Source organism: Enhydra lutris, unplaced genomic scaffold, assembly GCF_002288905.1.
Source record: "Enhydra lutris kenyoni isolate GAN:26980312 unplaced genomic scaffold, ASM228890v2 scaffoldscaffold86, whole genome shotgun sequence".
Taxonomy (NCBI): domain Eukaryota; kingdom Metazoa; phylum Chordata; class Mammalia; order Carnivora; family Mustelidae; genus Enhydra; species Enhydra lutris.
In genome coordinates, this window is record NW_019154170.1 from 1,982,357 (window position 1) to 2,003,744 (window position 21,388).

The window sequence follows — 21,388 nt, forward strand, 5'->3', positions numbered from 1 at the left end:
GGCGCCGCACGTAGGCACATTCTGAGACTTGAGCCCAGGCACGTGCTCCCGCGGCTGCACACGCGTGTTGGCCCCCGGGGGGGGGGGCGCCCTGAGGAATTCTCATTAGCGGCAGGGAATTCAGTTCCTTAAAAAAAAGAAAAAAGTCTGTGTCATCCTTGGTGCCTAAAGGTGTCTCCACGGGGTGCGGAGCTCTAGGTGGGCAGCCGCGCTCTCTTCTCCCGCGCTCCGCTGTGGCTCTGCGGCTGCTCCTGGGCCGTCTGCCTCCCGCCGGATGGGCTGAGAAGTCCCTTTGAGGCTTTGGTCTCTGGTGCCTTTAAAGTTTCCTTTTCGTCTTTCAGTTGGAAACAGTTGCACAACGTGTTGGTGATTTGTTTCTTTCATCCATAGGACATCTCTGTCCCCTTTCAATGCTTTTGCCTTGAATATTTCCAAATCTTACGTCGTAAATGTCTATTTTGATGACTCCAGAGGAGTCTGCAGGTTCCACAGGCACATGACCCTCATTCCTGCTTCTTTTCCGCGTCCACTTTCTCATGCGTCCCTCGGGAGCCGCGCTCCGCTCCCGACCACAACAGTGCTCCCTCCCAAACAGCGGCCGCCCGCACACCTCTTCCTGAACGCATCTGCGAGCTCCCTCCTTACACGGTGCCGATGCACCCTAACCCGCACCACCAGTCCTGTGGGCGGGCTCGGGACGGTTTCCCCCTGCTCCTCTTCCGTGGCTGCACACAGCTGCACGTGGGCAGGGGCGCGACTGGGTCTCGGGGCTGGCGGGTTGGGGGTATGGGGACACCAGCCCTGGCCTCACCGGCCCGCCTTCGGAGGAGGCTCGTGGGCGGCAGCCTGCTTGTGCCCCCGCGCGTGTTCTTCTCGGAGCATGAGATGTGGCTCTTGCGTGGCCCAGAGTTCCCCGCTTGCTCTTCCGTCCTGTGTGCGGCCCGCGTCCCTCAACACGCAGGAGCCTGACATCCTCGTCCCACTTCTTCCTGCACCGCTGGGTGCTTATTCCCGGTCAAGCATGATACAAGGTTTACGAGTTCTCTCCAGGCTCCTTCCACCAATTCAATGCTTTCTCCTCCCTTTTCTTCCCTCCCTTGCTTTCGTTCTCCCCTCTCCATTTGCTCCGTCCGGAGCGCATCCTGCCAGGAGGCAGGGCCCCAGCTCCTTCTCCGCAGTAGCTACACGAGGCCGGGCATCCCCAGTCATGGTCACGGGCTAACCCGTGCTTCCTCCGCTTACCCGAAAGGCCACTCCATTCCTGCACGCTCGTCTGTGTGCCGCGCTCCTCTCCTCTGCCTGTCACTGACGCCCCCTCACTGAGCTTTTCACTACCGTGGCTTTGTCATTTCTTTATTACTAGTAGAACTAGTCCCCTCTGTTAATTATCATTCCGTTCTTAGAGTTTCCCAGAGAGGCCGGCATGGTTGCTTTCCCACCTAGCCTAATCAGCCTGAGTTCTAGAACGTTTTATCTCGTTATCCTGAAGTTTCCTGTTAACATTTAAGTTTCAATTTTAATTAAAAAAAAATAATAAATGTATCCTGGCTGGCGCTGGGTGGGTCCCCAGAGAATCCTCGGTGGCCGCTCTCTCCGGATGACTGCGAACAGAGCGGGGGGGGGGGGGGGGGGAGTCGTTCCTGCAGCCTCTCTCCAGGGGGTCAAGAGCCTGGGCCATGCCTCACCTTTCTTACGTCAGAGTGTGTGTAGTGTTCACAGTGAAGAAACTGAGCTTTATCGCATCTGGTTTCAGCTTTTCCGCAGCCTTCAGCAGGAACTCCTCACCCACTTGGGCACGACAGACACTGCAGCCGGCCTCCCCGTGGGGTGTCAGGTGGCGTCCCTGGCCTCCACCCCCCCCACGTGCCACTAGCACCCACCTGCCTAGTGGAGACAACCAAAAATGTCCCCAGACATCGCCACATGTGTCCTGGGGCGCAGGACCACCCTGGGTGAGAACCACTGTTTTCATGAAACCAGTTTTATTCACTTTCACCTTTAAACGTGAAGCACTGCACCAGAGAGGGCATCTTAGTTAAAACCTGTCCCGGTCGGCTCGGCACTTGGAACAGCTTCCCTCCTTCTAGAAGGCAGCGCCTCGGGCATCAGATCTTCTGGATCCTCCGATAGGGGTTCGGGGGCACAGGGGCTCCAGGTCCGGGGATGAGGCCGGAAGCCCCGGGGCCTTTCCTGGCTGCTGGTTAGTCGTCATAGTCGTCCTCCTCGTAAAGGTTTTCAATTTCAGCTTGGTAGATCCTGGCCACCATGGCCCTCTTGAGTTTGGTGGTGGCTCCTGTCACAGAATCATGTGCAAGGCGGGGCCTTCCCCCCTCCCCCGCCCCTGCAGGAGCCTCCCTCCCCGCAGGATGAAATGTTCGTGGGCCAGATCGGTCCTGGGGATGCAGGGGGGCACCTGGGGTCGGAACAGCAGAAGGCTGGGATTGAGGGGCCCGAGGAGGGGAGGTACAGTAGGCCCGTCCCAAAGTGCCCCGAGATTGTCCGTCCTGCACGGGGACCGCCGCTGAGGACCGCCCCCCTCCACTCCCAGCCGGGTTCCTCGGAGGAGCCGCTGAAAAACGCAGGCGCCAGGGATCGTGGCCCCGGGAAACGGTGGCATTTTAAGGAGCACGAGCCAGGGGCTTGGGAGGGAGCCCCCGCAGCAGGACGCCTTCACGCCCCGCCCCCGCTCACCCAGCTCCCCTCCAGCCACCGAGAAGTCCGTCCTGAGGATGGTCCACTTCATGATCTTGGCGCTGTGGGAGGTGACCTCGGCGTTGGCGGCGTCGATGCCCTGACCAATGAACTCCAGGACGACAGGGTCCCCGTCGTAGATGATGTCGGACAGCCGGGTGGACTGGCTCCTGAGCTGCCGGCAGAAAGCCACCGCCTCACTGGTCAGCGCGTTCCGGGGCTCCCCCGTGTCCGTGTTGATCTGGCACTGACATTGGGGGCGGGGGGCAATGGGTCAGGAGACTCCCTAGCTGCCCCCAGCCCACCCCCAAGCCCACGAGCCCACTCCCCACGCGGGGGCTCGCCCCAGTGGCTTGTCTCTCTCCTCTCCACCCTGGGAGGGCCGGTCCCCACCCCCTCTGGCGCCAACGAGAAAACAAGCTCGGCTTGGGGAGACTTGCCGCCCACGTCCCCACTTCCTCAGGGCTGGGTGGGCCCAGCTCAGCCCTAGCTGCCCTTTCTCTGGAAATGGGCCAGGAGCTTCCCCCCCCCAGGGGGCCAAGGGACCCACCCCTTGCCTCTCCTCCCCCAGCCTCAGTGTGCCCATCCTGCAACTGGGGCAGCAGCCTCCGCCCAGCCCACAGCCCGGATCATCGCGGGGCTCAGACACGCAGCTGGGAGGTACCTTGAGCGTAAGCAGGGCACACAGGTAGGGCGCGTCCTGGCCCACGACCACGACGTAGCGCACAAGAGGGATGTACCGCTTCACCCGCTCCTCGATGGGGTTCGGGTTGATCCTCTCGCCTGAACTGAGAGTGATGATATCTGCATGCAGACAGGGAGCTGGGGGGGCTGTGGTCTGAAAAGCCGCATCAACTCAGCTCTCCCGCAGCCCACGGCCACCCCGTGATGTTCAGAAAGGACAGAGATCGAGCCCAGGCACACAAAGGGTGTCCCTTCCTCCAAGCTGGACTTCAGTCCTCCCCTCATTGTTGTGCAGTACACTACCTGCACCACCGTCCACAGCAGCCCTGTGGGGCCCACTCAGAGGCACAGAGCACCTTGCAGCCTTGTCTTGCTCACCTCTGGTGTTGCCCACGACGTACAGGAATTTATCAGTGTCCAAAAAGCCTAGGTCCCCTGTGCACAACCAGCCATGGGCATCAATCTTCTCCTGGGTGTTCTCCTCATCATTGAGATACCCCATGAAGACGTTCCGGCCCCAAATGTAGATGTCCCCAATGCCCTCATCATCTTCATCCTGTGTCTTGATGTGGGTTCTGGGGAGGGACTTCCCGCAGCTGGGGACAGTGGGCAGGGAAGGGATGTTAGGGACACACCAGATTCCCACTGGCAGAGGGGCAACCCCTTACCCCACCCCCCACCCCCGCACACAGCTTTTCAGATCCCAGGCCTTTCCTGACTGTCCGGCTTCTAACGTCCTGTGGATCCAAAGCAGGGGACACAGGGAGAAGGGGGACACTGAGGGAAGGCTTGGCCCACCTTGACTTGGAACCAAGCTTGCCGGGTATGTGGACCTACCACACCCAGCTCCTGGCCAGCAGGAGCCCCCGGATGAGCACAGGGGACAAGGCAAGAGGCAGGTGAACTCCAGACACCTTTTGGGTGGGATGGGTTGCTGTGAGAGGTATCTGGGCAGGAGAGAAAACAGGACCATCCAGGCAAGAATGAGGCATCTCACCACCTGCTTATGTCCTTGGAAACTGGAGGTGGGTGCTGGGGCTGATGCTTTGCCTTTCAAAGTTCAAGGTTCCTATCCAGGCACCTGGACCCCAATCCTCGCCGCGCTTGCTCCCCAGGCTGACTGGAGATTCAGGGCAGGGCCTCAGCACGGGCCCGGCCAATGCCCAGGATACACCTGCGTGGACTGAATTGTGTCTTCCCCAAATTCCTAACCCCAAATGAGATGGTGGTTGGAGCTGGTTGGGTTTCCGTGAGGTCCTGGGAGTGGGGACTGCATGATGGGACCGATGTCCTTTAAGGAGAGACACCATCTCTCCACCATGCAAAGACACAGAGAGGGGCCAGCCGTCCACACCACAACTGAATCAGGGACATCTCGGTCTTGCAGCCTCCGGAACTGAGACTAGTTCTCTGTGGTTCTTGAAGCCCCTGGGCCTGTGGGGCTCTGTCTTGGCAGCCCGAGCGGAGACACGCCCCCTGAGGCCTGACGTCCAGCCCCTCGTGCAAGGCAATCTCCGTTCACAGTCCCACGCCTCCCGAAGGAGCACAGCCACCCAATGAAATACTGGAAAACCCAGAGGCCTGGCTGAGCACCTCTGCTCTGACTGGTTTCCTGGCTGTGGACACCACTTTCCTTGCTCGAGCTGCTCAGATCGTGTGTGGAATGATGGGATTCTGGAAGCATCGGGGGCTGGCTCTGGCTGCTTGGATTGCGAGCCCCACTGCCCCCCACAGCAGGGATTCTTGACGCCGGGTTCCTGCTGGAACCCTAGTGGTCTGACACCCCAGGCTGGCAGGGATCACTCCACATGCCAAGTGGTACCTAGAACGTGCGGCAACTCCAAACACCACCACCCAGTCGGGCGACAGCTCAGGTCGCGGAACCTGTCTTTCCTCCAGCCTCCATGCCTGTCCCCCTTTCTGCCCTGCCTCTCTTTGGGTCTGGGGATTGAGGAGACCCTGTGGGTGGCAAAGTGCTTGGTGACTGGCCTTCGTCTTGTCTCTGCTGAAGGTCACTTTCACCTCCCCAAAGCCAAGGTGCTCTCGGGAGGGTGCCGCAGACTCTCTCCTTGACCAGACGCAGCTCGGGCTTCTCTGAGCTGTCTTCTTCACAGCCCTCGGCCTTGGTCTCTAGGCACAAACCATCGCATCCACCCACGAACAGAGAGACTTGAGAAAACCTTAGCATTTCCCAACGCTCAGGCCACATCCCCCAGGATGACCCCATCCCTCTTACATCCCTTCCAGAAAGCTTGAGCTCCCAGGAGAGTTTCCCAGATGACCCCCTAAGCCCCCTTTTAGGGTAGCTACTTTAAAAAAGCTTTCAGACAAGTCCTCCTCTGCCCTTTGAGATGCAAATCTGCCACCCAGAACTTTCTCTGCTCTTTGAAATGTGAACGGTCAGGGAGGTAGCTCTGGCTTTCTCCCCCAGCACCTGTGGGAGGCTCAGGACCCCTCCCCAGAGGGCTGCTTGCTCTCATCTGCTCCTCCTGCCACAAACACACAGTAGGTTTCTTTCTCTCCAGAGAAGCAAGTGCCAGTTGTCAGACCCGGAGGGGTTCAGTTAGTGAGCGCCGACCCCCTTTCCTGCTTTCTGTGACGGCCACTTCCCAGATGACTCAAGCCCCCACCACCTCCCTCAACCCCACAGACCCCTCAAAGACATCCAGTCCCTCGGCCCAAATTCAAGTAGAGGTCAGGTCACACAGGGCCCTCCTTCCGGCTGCAGTGGTAGTTGTGAATAAAATCTGTCCCTGTCACTTTAAGGTGTGTCTGGTTTTACCTTTGAAAATGATCACCCCTTCAGAGGCCAGCCCCAGGTGAGGGAGACCGAGGGCGGGGGAGAAAGGCAGCCCACCAAAAGGGCTGTGACGTGTCCAAGTCAACTATTTTGTCCTGTTTTTTCAGCACATGCTGAGTCCTCCAGGAAATGTGCAGGGGTCCCTGAACGAAGTCAGTGATGGTAGTAGCCAGTCTCCAGATGGCTTTGCCCACCCAGAATCCACATCCTGGTGTAGCCCCCTCCCACCCTGGAGAGGGCTGGTCTTCCCGACCCTCATAGATGTCAGGGCAGAAATAGCAGAGTTCCGCTTCTGAGGTTAGGTCGTAATAGGGTTGCCAGATCAAATACAAGATGCCTGGGTATATCGGAATTACAAGTGCAAGTATTAGTATATCTCAGATATTACAGGGGATATACTTACAGTTTAAAAAAAAAAAAAGGTTATTGTCTGAAATTCAAATGTCCCTGGGTGTCCTGTATTTTATTTGCTGAATCTGGCCACCCTAGACCTAAAGGACAGTGTGGCTTCCACTTCCACCTTGCCCTCTCTGGGGTCTCTTGTGTGGGGGAAGACTACTGCCGTGGTGGGGAGAGGTCAGCTAGCAAAGGAGCAAAGCGGCCGTGTGCGGAAGCCAGCCAACAGCTTGACTGTGACGCCTTGAGGTACTCCGGGCAAGGACCACACAGCTCCCAAGCAGCCCCCTGATTCCCAACCCACAGAGGCCACGGAATCATGTTTGTGGTACTAAGCTGCGAAATTTCAGGGTAACCTTTACACGGCGATGAATGTGTTCCCTCCCAAGGGGCCAGGGTGTCAAAAATGGTTGGCCATTCGTAAAAAGAATGGTTGGCACATTAGAAAACAAATCCGAGGGGCTTCGGGTCACCCCACATGGGGGTTCGCTTGCTCGTTGGACCTCGGATCTGCGTCACCGTGGGGAAGAACAGAGTAGCGGGACCATGCGCCCTGGTCAAGGTCAGCTACCCGCCCCGCCCAGCCACCTGTCCGTCCCTCCACTGAGACCCACCTCAGCAGCCGGAAGTCATGCTGCCTGGAGACCGTGTGGATGCCAGTGCTTTCGGACAGGCCGTAGAGCTCGAGGATGGGCATGTTGAGGCTGAGGAAGTAATCCAGGGTGGCTCTGGAGAGCCCCAGGCCCAGGCTGAAGTACTGCCGGCAGTGATGGAGACCCAGGAACTTCCTGGCCTGGTTGAAGGTCAGCCTCTTGGCCAGGCCAAAGCACAGCGGGGGATGGGTCTGCCTTGAGGAGCGGTCACAGGGGAGCAGAGCTGGGCCTCGGGACTCCACGCCGGCACCCCCCCACCCTCCTCCGGGGCAGCCCTGAGACCCAGCCTCACCTGAACATCCGCTTTCTGTTTATCCTGAGTCCCAGCCACATGGCCCACTGGTCGACCCTCCTCCGGAATGGGGAGGACGAGAGCTGGTCTGTCTTCAGGTTGTCCAGCAATCTGTCCCAGACCCACGGGACGCCGTGGAACAAGGTGGGCTTCACCTCCCGGAGCGTGTCTATCAGGGAGCCCTGCATCACACGGCACCATGGGCTCCCGGCCAGCCCTGCCCCAGCCCCCCAGCCCCCTGCCCCACTGCAGGGCCAGGTGTGGGAAGCCCTTCCCTGCAGCCATGGCCGGGAGCTGTGCCGTGAGGGAGGCAGGGAGCGCCGAGGGGGATGACCAGGACCATCTGCTCCCACCGGCCCTGATCAGTGGGACACGCAGGACCCGTGTCCCTCCCCACGTGACTCAACACATGTGAGATTCAGCCACAACATTTGCTGTTCCTGGGGTCCCATCCACCCTCTCCCAGAACCCTGAGTCGGGGCAAGTAGTGGCTAGAGAAGGGAAGGGAAGGTGCAGAGACAGAGACAGAGACACATGGAAAATGACAGACAAACACACAGATTAAGAGATGGAGGGAGAGAGAGACAAGATGAGACAAAGAGACAGAAGGGACAGGAGGGGAGGGAATGAGAGGACGTGGGGGATGAGGAGGGACAAACTCTGGCTTTATCACCATTTTCACATCTTCTCGGTTACCAAGAGAGATGCCCCAGTGCCCACAAACGCAACATTGACAAAGGAGTGTGGAGAGTAAAGGGAGCCAAGCCACGCCCACCGGCCCCACCGGAACAGAGGCCGGCCCCAGAGCTGAACCGGGTCTCACATTATTAAAAGGCCTTTAAAGGGCTCCAAGAAGAAGAGCTTGTGACACGTGAAAATATGAAATCGAAGCTTTCGTGTCCGTAATGTTTTCCACTTTTTTCAGTGAGAAATCCGCAGAAATTTGTTCTCTCCCTAAGTACCTACGTGATTCACCTCAGTTATGCCCCTCGGCCCGGGAAGCCTACATCCCGCACCACCTGGCCCTTTGCAGGACACGTTTGCGGGCCCCTTGGCTGAGGAAGTCGCAAGGATCCGGCGGGCAACGATGTCGTGGTTTTTCGCTTTTCCCTACTTCCTGTCTTGACGGGAAATGTGTGATTTTCTACACTCAGAGTCAACGCGGCTGTGACTGAGGTCTCGTGACGTATGTCAGTGACCTCATGACCCACATGACACCATCTTGACCATTTTCAGTGCACAGCTCCGTGCCCTGAAGCTCTCTCACACTGTCCTGCAGTCATCCCCGCTGTCTGTCTCCAGAACTTTCCATTTCTCCACACGGAGACTCTGTCCCCACGAAGCACAGACTCCCACCCCTGCCCCAGCCCTGGCTTCCACCCTCTCCTGGTTTATGTGGACAGGACTCCTCTGGGGACCTCCTGGGAGTGGGGTCCTGCAGGACGGGTCCTTCTGGGTCTGGTTGCTCTCGCTGAGCCCCGTGTCCTTGGGGTCCCCCCACGTGGTGGCAGGTGGCAGGGTCCCTTCCTTCCTAGGGCTGGACCATCTTCTGTTGGGTGGGTGGAGCTCATGTATTATTACCCACTGGTCTGTTGATGGGCACAAGGTGCGCTTCCCCTCACATGCTTTTTTAACGGCTGGATCAAGCCTCCTGTGCTGGTGAGTTTTGCCCTGTGGGAGGAGCCGGATGGAGGCTCCCATTCCCCAGGGCATGAGCTCATGTCTGCTCCAGCCCCCTCACTTCACAGACGGGGAAACTGAGGCCCAGAGACGCAGAGGACCAAAGTCACACTGCAGGCTGGGGGTAGGGGCAGGGCAGGCATCCCAGTCCTGGGCCGAGCTCCCCACAGAGGAGGACCCCCCGACTCCTCCAGCCTCCCGGCCTCACCTGTGCCCACGGCAGCAGAGGGCCCGGGAGCTCCGCTCACCCTCAGAGCGTCCGGCTGGGCGAAGTAGAGGGCTCCGGCGACCGAGATGGAGACCCACATGTCCAAGAGCTGGGCCCCCATGTAGCTGAGCGGGAGGTAGTTCACCAGGATCTCCTGCGCCTCCGGGGGGCACTTGTAAGACAGCCTCTGGGCCGTGGCCAGCGTGGTCCAGGTGATCTGCAAGACCCCAGAGCCATCACCCTGAGGCTTGTTCTCCTCCCCCAGGAGCTCACCTTCGTCCAGACGAGCCCCAGAGCCCCAGGCTCCCCGCTCCCGAGGGGACACTCACGTTGTCGTGGCTGAGCATCGTGGCCTTCGGTGGGCTTGTGGCCGACAGGCTGTAGACCAGGGTGCAGCACTGGTTGGGCTTCTGGGAGTCGATGACCCGGTCCAGCGTGTCTTCCGAGACGCCGCCTGCCAGGTCCAGGAACCCTCTCCACTGCAGAGAGCCGGTGGAGGGGTGGGGGGTGGCCGGGAAGGGACCTTGACCCTGAGACCTCAGCCCCCAGGCCACGCCCCCAACCCTGCCCTCCCCAGCGAGGACCTACAGAATACAGGTTCTGCAGCCGGGTCCGGATCTCCTCCTTGTACTGCACAATGGCTTTGAGGTGTTTCAAGGAGCCCTGGATCTGCCAGACATTGAGGGGCTCAGGACGCGCCGGGCAGGAGCGCTGGTCGAAGCTGAGCCCCGAGCCCGCTTCCCAGCACTTCCCCACGGGCGGCAAGGACACTCCCCCGTTTTCTTTGGATTGAGGCAAAACACACAGGAATTGCCCACGTTAACCATTTCAACGTGGACACTTGAGCGGTATTGAGTACATTCACGTGATATGAACGTCACCTCTGTCTAGTTCCAGAACATTCCGCCTCCCCAAAAGGAAACCCGGTGCCCGTTAGCCGTGACACCATTCCCCCGTCCTCCGGCCTATTCCGGATGTTTCATATAGACAGAATCCTACACTCTGTGGCTGCATGTGTCCGGCTCTTCTCATTGAACGTCACGCTTTTGAGGTCCACCCACGCGGGGGCATGTCGGTGCTTTCCTCCTTTTAGGACCGAGGAACAGTCCGGGGTGGGGATGGGCCACCATTTATCCACTCATCGGCTGCTGGGGTGCTGCGCTGTGCCCCTGTCTGGACTGCTGGGAAAGTCTGTGTATGAACTTTTGTTTGCACACTTGTTTTCCATTCTGTTGCGTAAACCCCCAGGTGTGGGATCGCTGGGTCATATGATGGTGATTCTACCGTCGGCTTTCTGAGCAGCTTCCCACACGGCCACCCCATTTTCCCTCCCCACCCCCAGCCACACATGAGGGCTCCAGGGGCCCCGCCACCTCACCAACACTTGTCACCTGCGTTTCTGACAATGGCTGTCTTCGTGGGTGGGAAGTGGCGTCTCATGGCGGCTTCCCTCTGTGTTTCCCGGATGACCGTGGACGTTGACCGTCTTCTCTGGGGCTGACTGGCCATGCGTGTTTCTTCTCTGGAGAAATGTCGAAGTTCTTTGCCCACTTTTGAACCTGGTTTTCGTTGCTGGTGTGTTTTGTTTTTGATGTCGAGGGATCCTGGACCCATTCTGAAAGCGGACTCCGTGGGTGTCCTAGGGCTGCTGGGATACACTACGGTGTTGGCTCTGAGCGGCTTGGTCTGCTCTCTGCTTACAGTCTCGTAATCTCCAGACCCAGAAGTGGGAAGCCTGGGTCCCTTCCGGAGGCCCCACAGCAGGATTGCTCATTTGGGAACTGGCTTCTTTGGGTTGTTGGCAGAATCCGGCTCCCTGCGGCTGCAGGACCAAGGTCTGCCTGTCTCCTGGGTGGATGTCAGCTGAGGGCCCTTCTCCACTCCTGAAGGCCACCACATTCTCTGGCTCAGGGTCCCTTCCTCCATTTTCAAAGGCAGAAACCCGGGGCCAGGGAGGTTGAGTTCTTCTCATCCTTTGAATCTCTCGGCTCTCGGATCTGCCTTATCTTTCTCTGTCTCCAGCTGGTGTGTTTATAGGAGACCCCTCCCCCGGATAATCCAGGATCATCCCCCAGCTGAAGGGCCTTAATATTAATCCCATCAGCAAAATCCCTTTTGCCACACAAGGCGCCGTGATCACCTGATCACACGTCCCAGAGATTAGGGCGTGGACATCCTTGGCATCAAGGGGCTGATCACACGGACCGACGGGATTTCCAGAGAGGGAGGACTCAGGAATGGGGCCAGACTTCGGGTCTGAGCAGCTGGAAGGAGGAGGAAACGCTGAGGGAAGAGCAGATTTTTTGGGGGAAGATCAGGAGCTTGGGTTTGGACAGGCTGCGTCTGAGATGCCTCTCCGGCATCCCACGGTGATTATTGGGAAAGCTGGAGATAAAAATGCGGGAAATGTCTGCAAACAGATATCTCCTGGGGAAAAGACCCAGAACATGGAAAGCAGTGGTCTGCTGTCCCCGGCCTGGCTCTGTGATTAAGGTTCAAGCAAGTGAAGAGGAACAAGGAGGAGCAACCGGACAGTGCAAGTTTCATTTTCGACATCGTCCCCACTGCAGCAGGGGCGTGCCTTCCAGGTGGAGAATGACCCAGGCCACACACCTGGTCACCTGCCCAGACCCTGTTTTGGGTTTATTTATTTATTGAGCATTAAAACATTTGTGGTTTAAAAAAATTACATAACAAAGTTTCTCATCTTAACCATTTTAAGCAGATGGTTTGTGGTGTTTAGTGTATTTGCATGACTGGGAAACAGATCTCCAGAACTTCCCATCTCCCCACATGGAGACTCTGTCCGCATGAATCACGGACCCCCCCACTCCCTGCCCCAGCCCTGGCTCCCACCCTCTCCTCTCTGTCTGTGTGGACGGGACTCCTCTGGGGACCTCCTGGGAGTGGGGTCCTGCGGGATGGGTCCTTCTGGGTCTGGCTCCTCTCACTGAGCCCAGTGTCCTCAGGGTCCCTCCACGTCATGGCAGGGGTCAGGGTCCCTTCCTTTCTGAGGCTGGACTGTGTTCCCACATGGGGATGGACCGTGCGATGTGTATCATTCATCCATCAGCGGACATCCGGTTATTTCCATATTTTGACTGTTGTGGATACTGCTGCTATGAACTTGAATGAACCAAAGTATCTTCGACACCTTTCCTTATTTCTTTCGGGCACGCATCTGGCATGGGATTGCTGCTGCCTCTATAAAGTTTTGAGGACGCTCCATGCTGTGTTCTATAGTGGCCGTGCCGGTTTACGTTCTCGACAGAGGACTGGACTGATGGACGGATGCATAATTTACATTCAGTAAAAGTCACCTGTTTAGGTCCACAGTTTCATGAGTCTTTTTTTAAAAGATTTATTTATTTATGTTTAGAGAGAGAGAGCAGCAGGGAGGGGCAGAGGGGAAGAGAGAGAGAGAATCTCAAGCAGACTCCACACTGAGCTTGGAACCTGACCCGGGGCTCCATCTCGTAATCCTGAGATCACGACCTGAGCTGAAATCAAGAGTCAGATGCTTCAACAACAGAGCCACTCAGGCACCTCCAGTTCCACGAGTCTTGACAAACTTACAGCCGTGTGACCACCACCTTCATCAAGATCTAGAATATTTCCATCGCCCCATGAAGTTTTCTCGGCCCCTTTGTGGTCCGATTCCTCCTTTCAACCTGGCAGCCACTGTTCTGGATTTCTGTCCCATAGCTTTGCCTTTGCTGGAGCTTCCCATATATAAACTCACACCACAGGTAACCTTCTCTCATTCAGCACATTTTGGATGCAGCCACGTGATTACATGTAACAGGAGCCCAGTCGTCACTATGGTTTGGTGGTACTGATGGACCATGATTCATCCAAATGACACAAAAACAGCTGGATCTTGGTTAATAGATGTTTGGGCAGTTTTTTTGCAATCATGCCTAGAACAGCCACAGACACTCACATGCAGGGTAGACACGTGTTCTCATTTCTCTTGGGTACGTACTCCAGGGTGGGAGGTCTGGACCATATATTACACCTTTGTTTCACTTGCTGTGAAACCATCTAGCCATTTTCCAAGATGGCGGTGCCATCTCTGCCAGCAATGAAGGAGCATTCTGGTGGCTCTCTCTCCTCATCAACATGCAGTATGGTCTGTTTTAAAACTGGAGTCATCTAGGGGGTGTTTTGTGGTGGCCCTGTCTTTGCCTACATGCCTCTGTCTGCTTGTCATGGGTCCTCTTAGGGTCCCCATTTCACGGGGTTCAGCTCAGGCTGCAGGACGGGCAGGGGCTGACCCAGAAGTTTCAGCTGTAGGACCACCACAGTTCCTCCACGGAAGGGAGAAGAAGACCCAGAGCCCAGGGTGGCCAAACATGAGTGGGCATTACTCTGATGTCCACTTCCTCTGGGTGCCCCATATGCCCATGGATCTTTCCCCATTCCCTCCTTGGAACAGAGATCAAATAGGAATGACCATACCATTGATGATCCTATCCACGATAGTGTTGGCATTGAGCACTGACCATGCTAAGCTCTGTCCTAGCCTATTTCAGGTGTACCTAGTTCATTCTCAGAACCAAATCCATTAGGTAGGTCCTGTTACCACTCCCATTCTACAGGTGAGGAACATGAGGCACCAGAAGGTCCAACACCTTGCCCCAGGGCCCAGACTTAGTGAAGTAGCTTCCGAGCCATGGAGCCCACACCCAGAACCACTTCACTTGGAGCAGTGCTGGCCCAGAGAAATTCAGGATCTGTTGTACAGTTCCATTAAGATGAAACATCCAGAACAGGCAAAGCCACAGAGACAGAAAGTGGATTGGTGGTTCGCCAGGGGCTGGGGCCAGGGGAATGAAGCATCCCCACTAACAGGCACAGGGCTTGCTTTTCAGGTGATGGAATGTTCTGGAACCAGACAGAGGTCTTGGTTGCATAACACTGTGAGTGCCCTCAATGCTACTGAACTAAAAAGGGTGTCAACAGTAAATTGTATATTGTGAGTATTTTACCACAATTATTTAAAAAAAAAGTAGGAAGAGAGGATCTGCTTGCAGTAGATACATTGACGTCCCAGTTTGGCGTGTGTTGGGGGTCAGCCCCTGAGCCAGCATTGAGCGGGCTCTGACCTCCTAGGGCTTGAGCACCGGCTATGGTCAGCAAAGCGAGGGCCATTTGGCAGGAACAGCACATGCCTGGCACCTCTTACAGGCCCCAGACCTGCCCATGCATGGAATCCACAGTTCCTAGCTTGTGAGTAACAGTGGGATAGTAGGTGCGTCATTCATTGGATCTGTTTTGTCTACTAGGCAAAGTCTTTGTCTTTACCTGAGCTGTGCCCTCCACCAGGCAAGCCTGCCTGGCTCCCGCAGTTCCCTGAGTCACTGACCTGGATGATTTTCTGCAACTGCTTGTCATTATCCACCACAAAGATGTCTATCTCTGAGCTTTCAGCGATGACCTGGCAGGCTTTGGGGGAGTTGGTGGCCAAGATGCCAACAGAGAAGCCTCTAGAAGCAGAACCCAAAAGGTGAGGACCCACCGGTGAATTGCAGGGTTTCCAAGAGGCTGGCTTTGCCAAAGGAAAGACAGTCCCTCAGGCAGAGCCCTTAGTGAGGCAGACAGCCCCGAACACCCACAGTATGCCTTGTTTGAAGGTGGGTCTCAGGGACAGCTTGGGTGTAAGCCCTGCCCTTTAGAGGTTCCCCAATGGTCTGGACAAGTAGGGGAGGGCTCAATGCTGGAGAACCCTGGGAAGTGGGGAAGGTTTTTGGAGGAGGGGTCATGGGGATGGGCTTCACAGGATGTGTAGGAGTTCAACAGGTAGAGAATGTCAGGAAGGGTGAGCTGGCTGGTGCTCAGGGCTGAGTCCTTGATGAGTCCCACTGAACACAGACCAAACAGGAGCCTAGTCTGCTCCTTGAACTGGGCTCTTCCATGAGACCCCCTATGGATTCGAGAGGAGGGATAAGACTTTGCTGGGCTGGTGGTTTCCTGCCTCCATGTACCCCAGGGAGATACCAGATAACTCTTACCCAGCCATGATAGCACCAATGCTGGCGATGACCCACTCCTCCGAGTTTAACCCCATGATCCCCACTCCATGGAAGCGCTCCAGGCCCAGCTGGGGAAGGAGGCCCTTGTGAGGCAAGGGGGGCTCATCTGCCACTTGCCCCTCCCTCCCTGCCCCAGAGCCGGAGCCTCAGGCTGAGAACCCTGGGCTCCCTTTTCTCTGTTGACCATTTGGACTTCTGTTTGCTGATAAAAGAGCCCATCTCCCCCATTACAAGCATCTAGGGCAGTGGTTCTCAACAGGGATGACTCCACCATCCCAGGTGACATTGGGTAACATGGGGAGACATTTCTGGGGAAGGGAATGGTGCTGACATCGAGTGGGTGGGCACCAGCGGTGTTGAGAAATATCCTCTAATGTACAGGACAGACCCGTCCGCAAAAAATGATCCAGCCCCCAGTGTCCATAGTACTGAGATTAGAAAATATGAATAAAACGTGCTCCCCCTCCAACATTTTTATGAATAAATATTTGACAAAATCAGGGCTGTACTAGGCCTATATTATCATTAACACACCATTGTTGGTAAAACCATACATCCTGACTATTTTCCCAGCCTTTAAATATTTCTTTATGGTATCAAATATAACACCTCAATGATATTGGGTAATATAGAGATGTCACAATTTGGGGGCATCTGGCTGGCTCAGTTGTTAAGTGTCTGCCTTTGGCTCAGATCATGATATCAGGTTCCTGGGATCAAGCCCTGAGTCAGGCTCCCTGCTCAGCGGGGAACCTGCTTCTCCCTCTACCCTTCACCCTGCTTGTGCTCTCTCTCTCAAATAAATAAATAACATCTTTTTTTTAAAAAGTCCTAATTTAGTGACCCCCCCCCCTTTATTGGTCGATACTTAGGTAAGATCCTTTTTCCCCTCCATTTTTATTAGATAAAATATTGGGAGAACATCTGCCTAGCTCAAGCTCTGTATACCCACATTATTTGTGCTGATGTCTGGATTGACTTAAAAATTCAAAATGGCGCACCATTCATCCATCCTGGCAGAACCAGGGGTTGCCACCACCTGGCCCCCAGGTGGGCCTTTCCCCTCCACTCTAGGCTTCTGAGCACAACTGCCCACTGCTGGTGTCCTTGTCTAAACAGGGCACCATCAAGTCAACATAAAGAATTGTTGATGTTACCTACTCCCCTGTGCTGAACCTGCCTTCTGCAATCTCAGTTAACAGCAGTTCCTTCAAGTTGCCCAGGCCAGAAATCTTGATTATCCTCAGTGCCTTTCATTCTCCTGGACACCCAACTCATCAAGACATAATGTTGGCTCTGCCTTCAGAATCTGACCATGTCTCATCCACTCTCCTGCTACCATACAGGTCCCAAACACCTTCTCAACCTCAACTGGTCTCTCTTTTTCCACCCAGTCTGTTTTCTCTGCAGCAGCCACACAGTGCCTGTGAGTACCCAACTCTGGGCACATTTCTCTGCTTACAGCCCTCCATGGCTCCCACCTCATTACTGGTAAAAGCCCCCCAAGACCCAGCAAAACCTGTCCCTATTGCCCCCTGCCCTCATCACCTCCTTCTCCCCCTCACTCACTCTGCTTTAGCAACGTGGGTCTCTTTGCTGTTCAACCAACATGCCAGGTCCCGTCCTGCCCCAGGGCCTTTGCACATTTGTTCCCACTGCCTGTAACACTTACCCCCAAATACTCACTTAAATTTTCCCCCTCCCAGTTGTTTAAGTCTTGTTCAAATGCCACTCTCAGAGAGTCTCTCTTTGGCCACCATAGGGTAAGATTACAACCCCTACCCCAGCTCATCAACCCCTTTTATTTTCTTTAGTTTTCTCTGGATCACTGTCTACTTCCTGAATACTTGTTTGTTATGTTGACTGGACAAGTCCCTAGAGGTCTCTTTCCCCTTTTCCTAATCTGAAAAACAGGCATTCCTTTCTTGAAGATATACCCAAGGGGCTAGATTCTGGAGGCCTGCAATGAATGAGGTGGTCTGGCCCCTTGCCCTCATGAACTGACCAACTAAACAAATAAAATTATACAACTATGCTGCCACATGGCTATGAGAGCTGGGCAGAACATTTTCAAAGGGGCTATGATAGAGTGTGTTGGGAGCTGGTGAGTCTAGGGAACCAGGGTGATCAGGGATGACCTCGCTCAAAAGATGAGGTATTGGAGGGGCGCCTCGGAAGTTTAGTCTGTGTCTGACTTGTGATTTCAGATCAGGTCACGATCTCAACCTGGTGAGGTCAAGCCCTGGGCCAGGCTCCGCACTCAGCAGGGAACCTGCTTGAGATTCTCTCTCCCTCTCCCTCTGCCCCTCCCTCCAGGAAATAAATAAATCTGAAAAAAAAAAAAAAAGGGTGAGACAGTGGCAAAGAGACACGGTAACAGTAACTACTGTAAAAATATAGCTAACGCTGATGTAATGCTCAGTGTGAGTCAGGGGCTGTTTGATAGGTGTAAACTTCCTGAATTCTTTTTTTTTTTTTTCTTTAAAGATTGTATTTACTTCTTTATTTGAGAGGGGAGAGAGCACAAGCAGGGGCAGGGTCAGAGGAAGAAGGAAAAGCAGGTTCCCCGTTAGGCAGAGAGCCTGACACCAGACTCAGTCCCAGGACCCTGAGATCATGACCTGAACCGCAAGCAGACACTTAACCCACTGAACCACCCAGGCGCCCCAACTCCCTGACTTCTTGTAGCAAACCCTTGTTTTATACTAAATTTAATAAAGTAAATGGATCTGTCCATATATAACGTTTACATTTTTAATATCATACATATAAAAAATAGATATAAAAATCCCCATTTTAGGGCGCCTGGGTGGCTCAGTGGGTTAAAGCCTCTGCCTTTGGCTCAGGTCACGGTCTCAGGGTCCTGGGATCCAGCCCCACATCCGGCTCTCTGCTCGGCAGGGAGCCTGCTTCCTCCTCTCTCCCTCTCTGCCTGCATCTCTGCCTAGTTGTGATCTCTGTCAAATAAATAAATAAAATCGTTTCTTAAAAAAATCCCCATTTTACAGATAGGGACACCGAGGCACGGTGAGGCTGGGTCATTAAAAAAACATTGGTTTGAAGCACCGCCGACACCCAGTGTTCCATTAGCTTTCTGCGTACAACACAGTGATTCCAGAGGTCTATACGTGATGCCACATCCACAAGCGTAGCCTAAGTCATTTTTTTAAACAAAAAAGCCACAGGCATCTAACCACACCTGGTGCTGAGAGAGGTTAAGTGATGTGTGCAAAAATGGCAGGTAAGGGCGGAGCCAGACGAAAGGATGCCTGTCCAGGCCCACCTGTCAGGAGGGGCAATAAGGAAGAGGCGGGGCGGGTGTCGGGATGTGGCGCGCAGGCGCAGTGGCCCGGGCACAGCAGTGCGCAAGCGCAGAGCGGCGGGCCCGCGCGCAGGCGCAGGACGGCACGTGGTACCTTGAGGAAGGCCTTGGCGGCGCGCCGGCACTCCTCGTAGTACTCGATGTAGGTGAGCAAGTGCCAGCCGTTCCTGTGCTTGGAGCCGAGCGCGATGTAGTTGGCGTACTTGATGGCCGTGTTCATGACCATGTCATGCACGGTGATGGGCGCCTGGCTGGTGAAGGTGTCCTCCTGCCGCAGGTGCACCTCGCCGTCGCGTTTTGACGTGCAGTAGGGGTGCTCTGTGGGCAGGCGGGGCTCGGGGGCAGTGAGACCCCGGGTGGGTGAAAGAGGGGCAGGGCTGTGGCCCTGGTGGCGGCAGGGGCGGGCAGAGCAAGTGGGGGAGGGCATGGCGGACAGAGGGAGAGAGACGCCGCCGCCTAGGGAGAAAGATGGAGGGGGATGGTGAGACAAAGAAGAGGGCGCAGGGACGGGTGGACAGACAGATGCACCGGCCCAGACGGGGGGCTCGGCAGCAGCCCACCAGCAAGCAGGCAGCCCAGTCGCAGGCCCGCTGCCCCTCCTCTGGACTCCCCAAGGACCAGCGCCTCTGACCACTGTGTCCACCTTCGCCGCCTCCCTCCCGTACTCCCAGCCGCCCGGCCAGCCTCGCCCAGCGCCCTGACCCCATCCCAGAGATCCCGAGGCTGGCTTACCCACCTTCGGTGGGTGACTGGCTTCTGTGGGGCCCAAAGAGCCCCCCTTACCTTTGGCTTTAGCTTCTGATTGCTGATCTCTCTCCTTTGGACTCAGTGTCTTGCGTGAGGACATGGTATGCAGCGTATCTTTGGCCTCACTTCTTACGGCCTGGGGAGCATCCGGCCTCCTGGGACATCCACAGAAACACACTTGCAGTCCAGTGGAGGGCTGCGAGTGTCCAGGCCGGTGGAGGCCCGGGGCTCCCAGCTACTCGCTGGGGGGGGTGGTGGTGGTCAGGGAAGGCTGCTCTGAACAGTGGGTAGGAGTTGACTTGGCGAGTGGAGGGGGGAAGATCTGAGGAAAGAGAGAGTGTGATGAAGGCCATCCCGGCTGGAGTATAAGGAAAAGCGGGGGGGGGGGGGAAGGGAGGAAAAGAAGCCAGATAGGTGGTGAGAGGGGGATCAGCATGGGGTCTTGCTGGCTGTGTTAGTACAGAATTGCTTTCTGGTTCCTTCTGTGTCCAACCCCCACGCAGTGTGGAGACTGGCTGACCCCTGACGGGAGCTGAAATGCGTCAGCTCCCAGCCCCTGCCTTCCGCCCACAACACATTTTCACCTTCTCTGTCATCGGGGAGGCTGTGCCCACTTCGGTCTGGCAATTCTCTTTATGAGCTTTGATGACCCCCCTGCTCTAGCCACAGGGGGACAGCAGTCTCCAGACAAGACATCCAGAATGTTCCACCTATGGCCAGCCTTTGTGACCTCACTGTGGGTTCTGTAGCCTGGAGTCATGATGGAGATGTGGCCTGTTGCTGCTTGGCAGAGGCCTGTCTAGGGGCCAGGGGTCTGCCCCCACAGCCAGTGGTTCCCAAGGTGACCGCTCCCAGGGAGGAGCCAGCAGGCAGCAAAATCCTAGCTTTAAAGCTGGCAGCTGGAGGGACTCCATAGTCCCTGGCCAGCATTGTTAGCTTTGGGTGACGAAGTTCACAGGAGACCAGGATGGGAATAGTGAGATGAGGAGGCATGAGGTCTCGGAGGCCAGCGAAGCCGAGTGTGTCAGGGAGCCAGTCAAGGTCGGCAGAACCCGAGGCTCCCAAAAGGTGGAGAAGGACCTTGAGTCACTGTGCCTGGGGGGTCCTGAGTTCACCTGCCCATTAGGCGCAGCCTGGAGCTAGAATAGTTTCCCGGGTGGGCATACAGCTGGATTTTTACATATTGCGTTGGATGCTGTTGAGGTCGATAAACCAAAAAGGCATTTCAAGGCCTCTCTGGTTCCTCAAAAAATCAAACATAGAGTTACCATATGACCCAGCAATCCCATTTCTGGGAATATACCCAAGAGGACGGGAAGCAAGGGCTAGAAGAGATTTTGCACGCTCACGTTCCCAGCAGCCTGATTCACAACAGTTAAAAGGAAACCACTGCCCACGGATGGATGAAGGATAAACAAAATGTGTCCATCCATGCAATGGGCTATGATTCAGCCTTAAAAAGGAAGGCCATGCCGACACCTGCTACAATGTGGATGAACCTTGAGGACATTGTGCTCATGATATAAGCCGGACACAAAAGGACAGATTCTGTCTGATCCCATTTGCGGGAGGTACTTAAAGCAGTCAGGCTCAGAGAGACAGAAAGTAGAGTGGTGGTTGTTGGGGTGTTTGTGGAGGTTCCAAGTCTTGATTAATTTGGAAGAGAGTCACATGAGGGGGAGAGCCAGGTGGTTTCTGGGGCCCGCAGTGGGAGCCTCCCCTTCCTGCTTTGGCCAGCCGTTTCCTCAATCAGCAGCTTCTTGGGCATAAGCAGTTTCCCTGAGCACCTCGGGGACAGCGGGAGTCTATCAGCCGCTGGAGAGATGATGGAGCCTTCTCGGCTGGGGACCTAGGAGTAGTTCCTGAGTAGGCTTTTCCAG

At 55.8% G+C, this 21,388-nt stretch overlaps 1 protein-coding gene across 1 annotated transcript; it reads right to left on the reverse strand.

The window, feature by feature from the left end:
• Positions 1-2,201: 2,201 nt before the first annotated feature.
• On the reverse strand, positions 2,202-19,608 carry LOC111161661 (acyl-CoA synthetase bubblegum family member 2). The gene is made up of 13 exons (XM_022525429.1): positions 19,545-19,608; positions 18,856-19,079; positions 15,419-15,507; positions 14,773-14,893; positions 9,993-10,073; positions 9,734-9,883; positions 9,445-9,621; positions 7,517-7,698; positions 7,186-7,419; positions 3,754-3,971; positions 3,356-3,513; positions 2,692-2,938; positions 2,202-2,293 (listed from the first exon to the last, which is right to left on the reverse strand). The coding sequence occupies exons 1-13, from the start codon at positions 19,606-19,608 to the stop codon at positions 2,202-2,204; spliced, it is 2,037 nt and encodes a 678-aa protein (XP_022381137.1).
• Between the last annotated feature and the right edge of the window lie 1,780 nt (positions 19,609-21,388).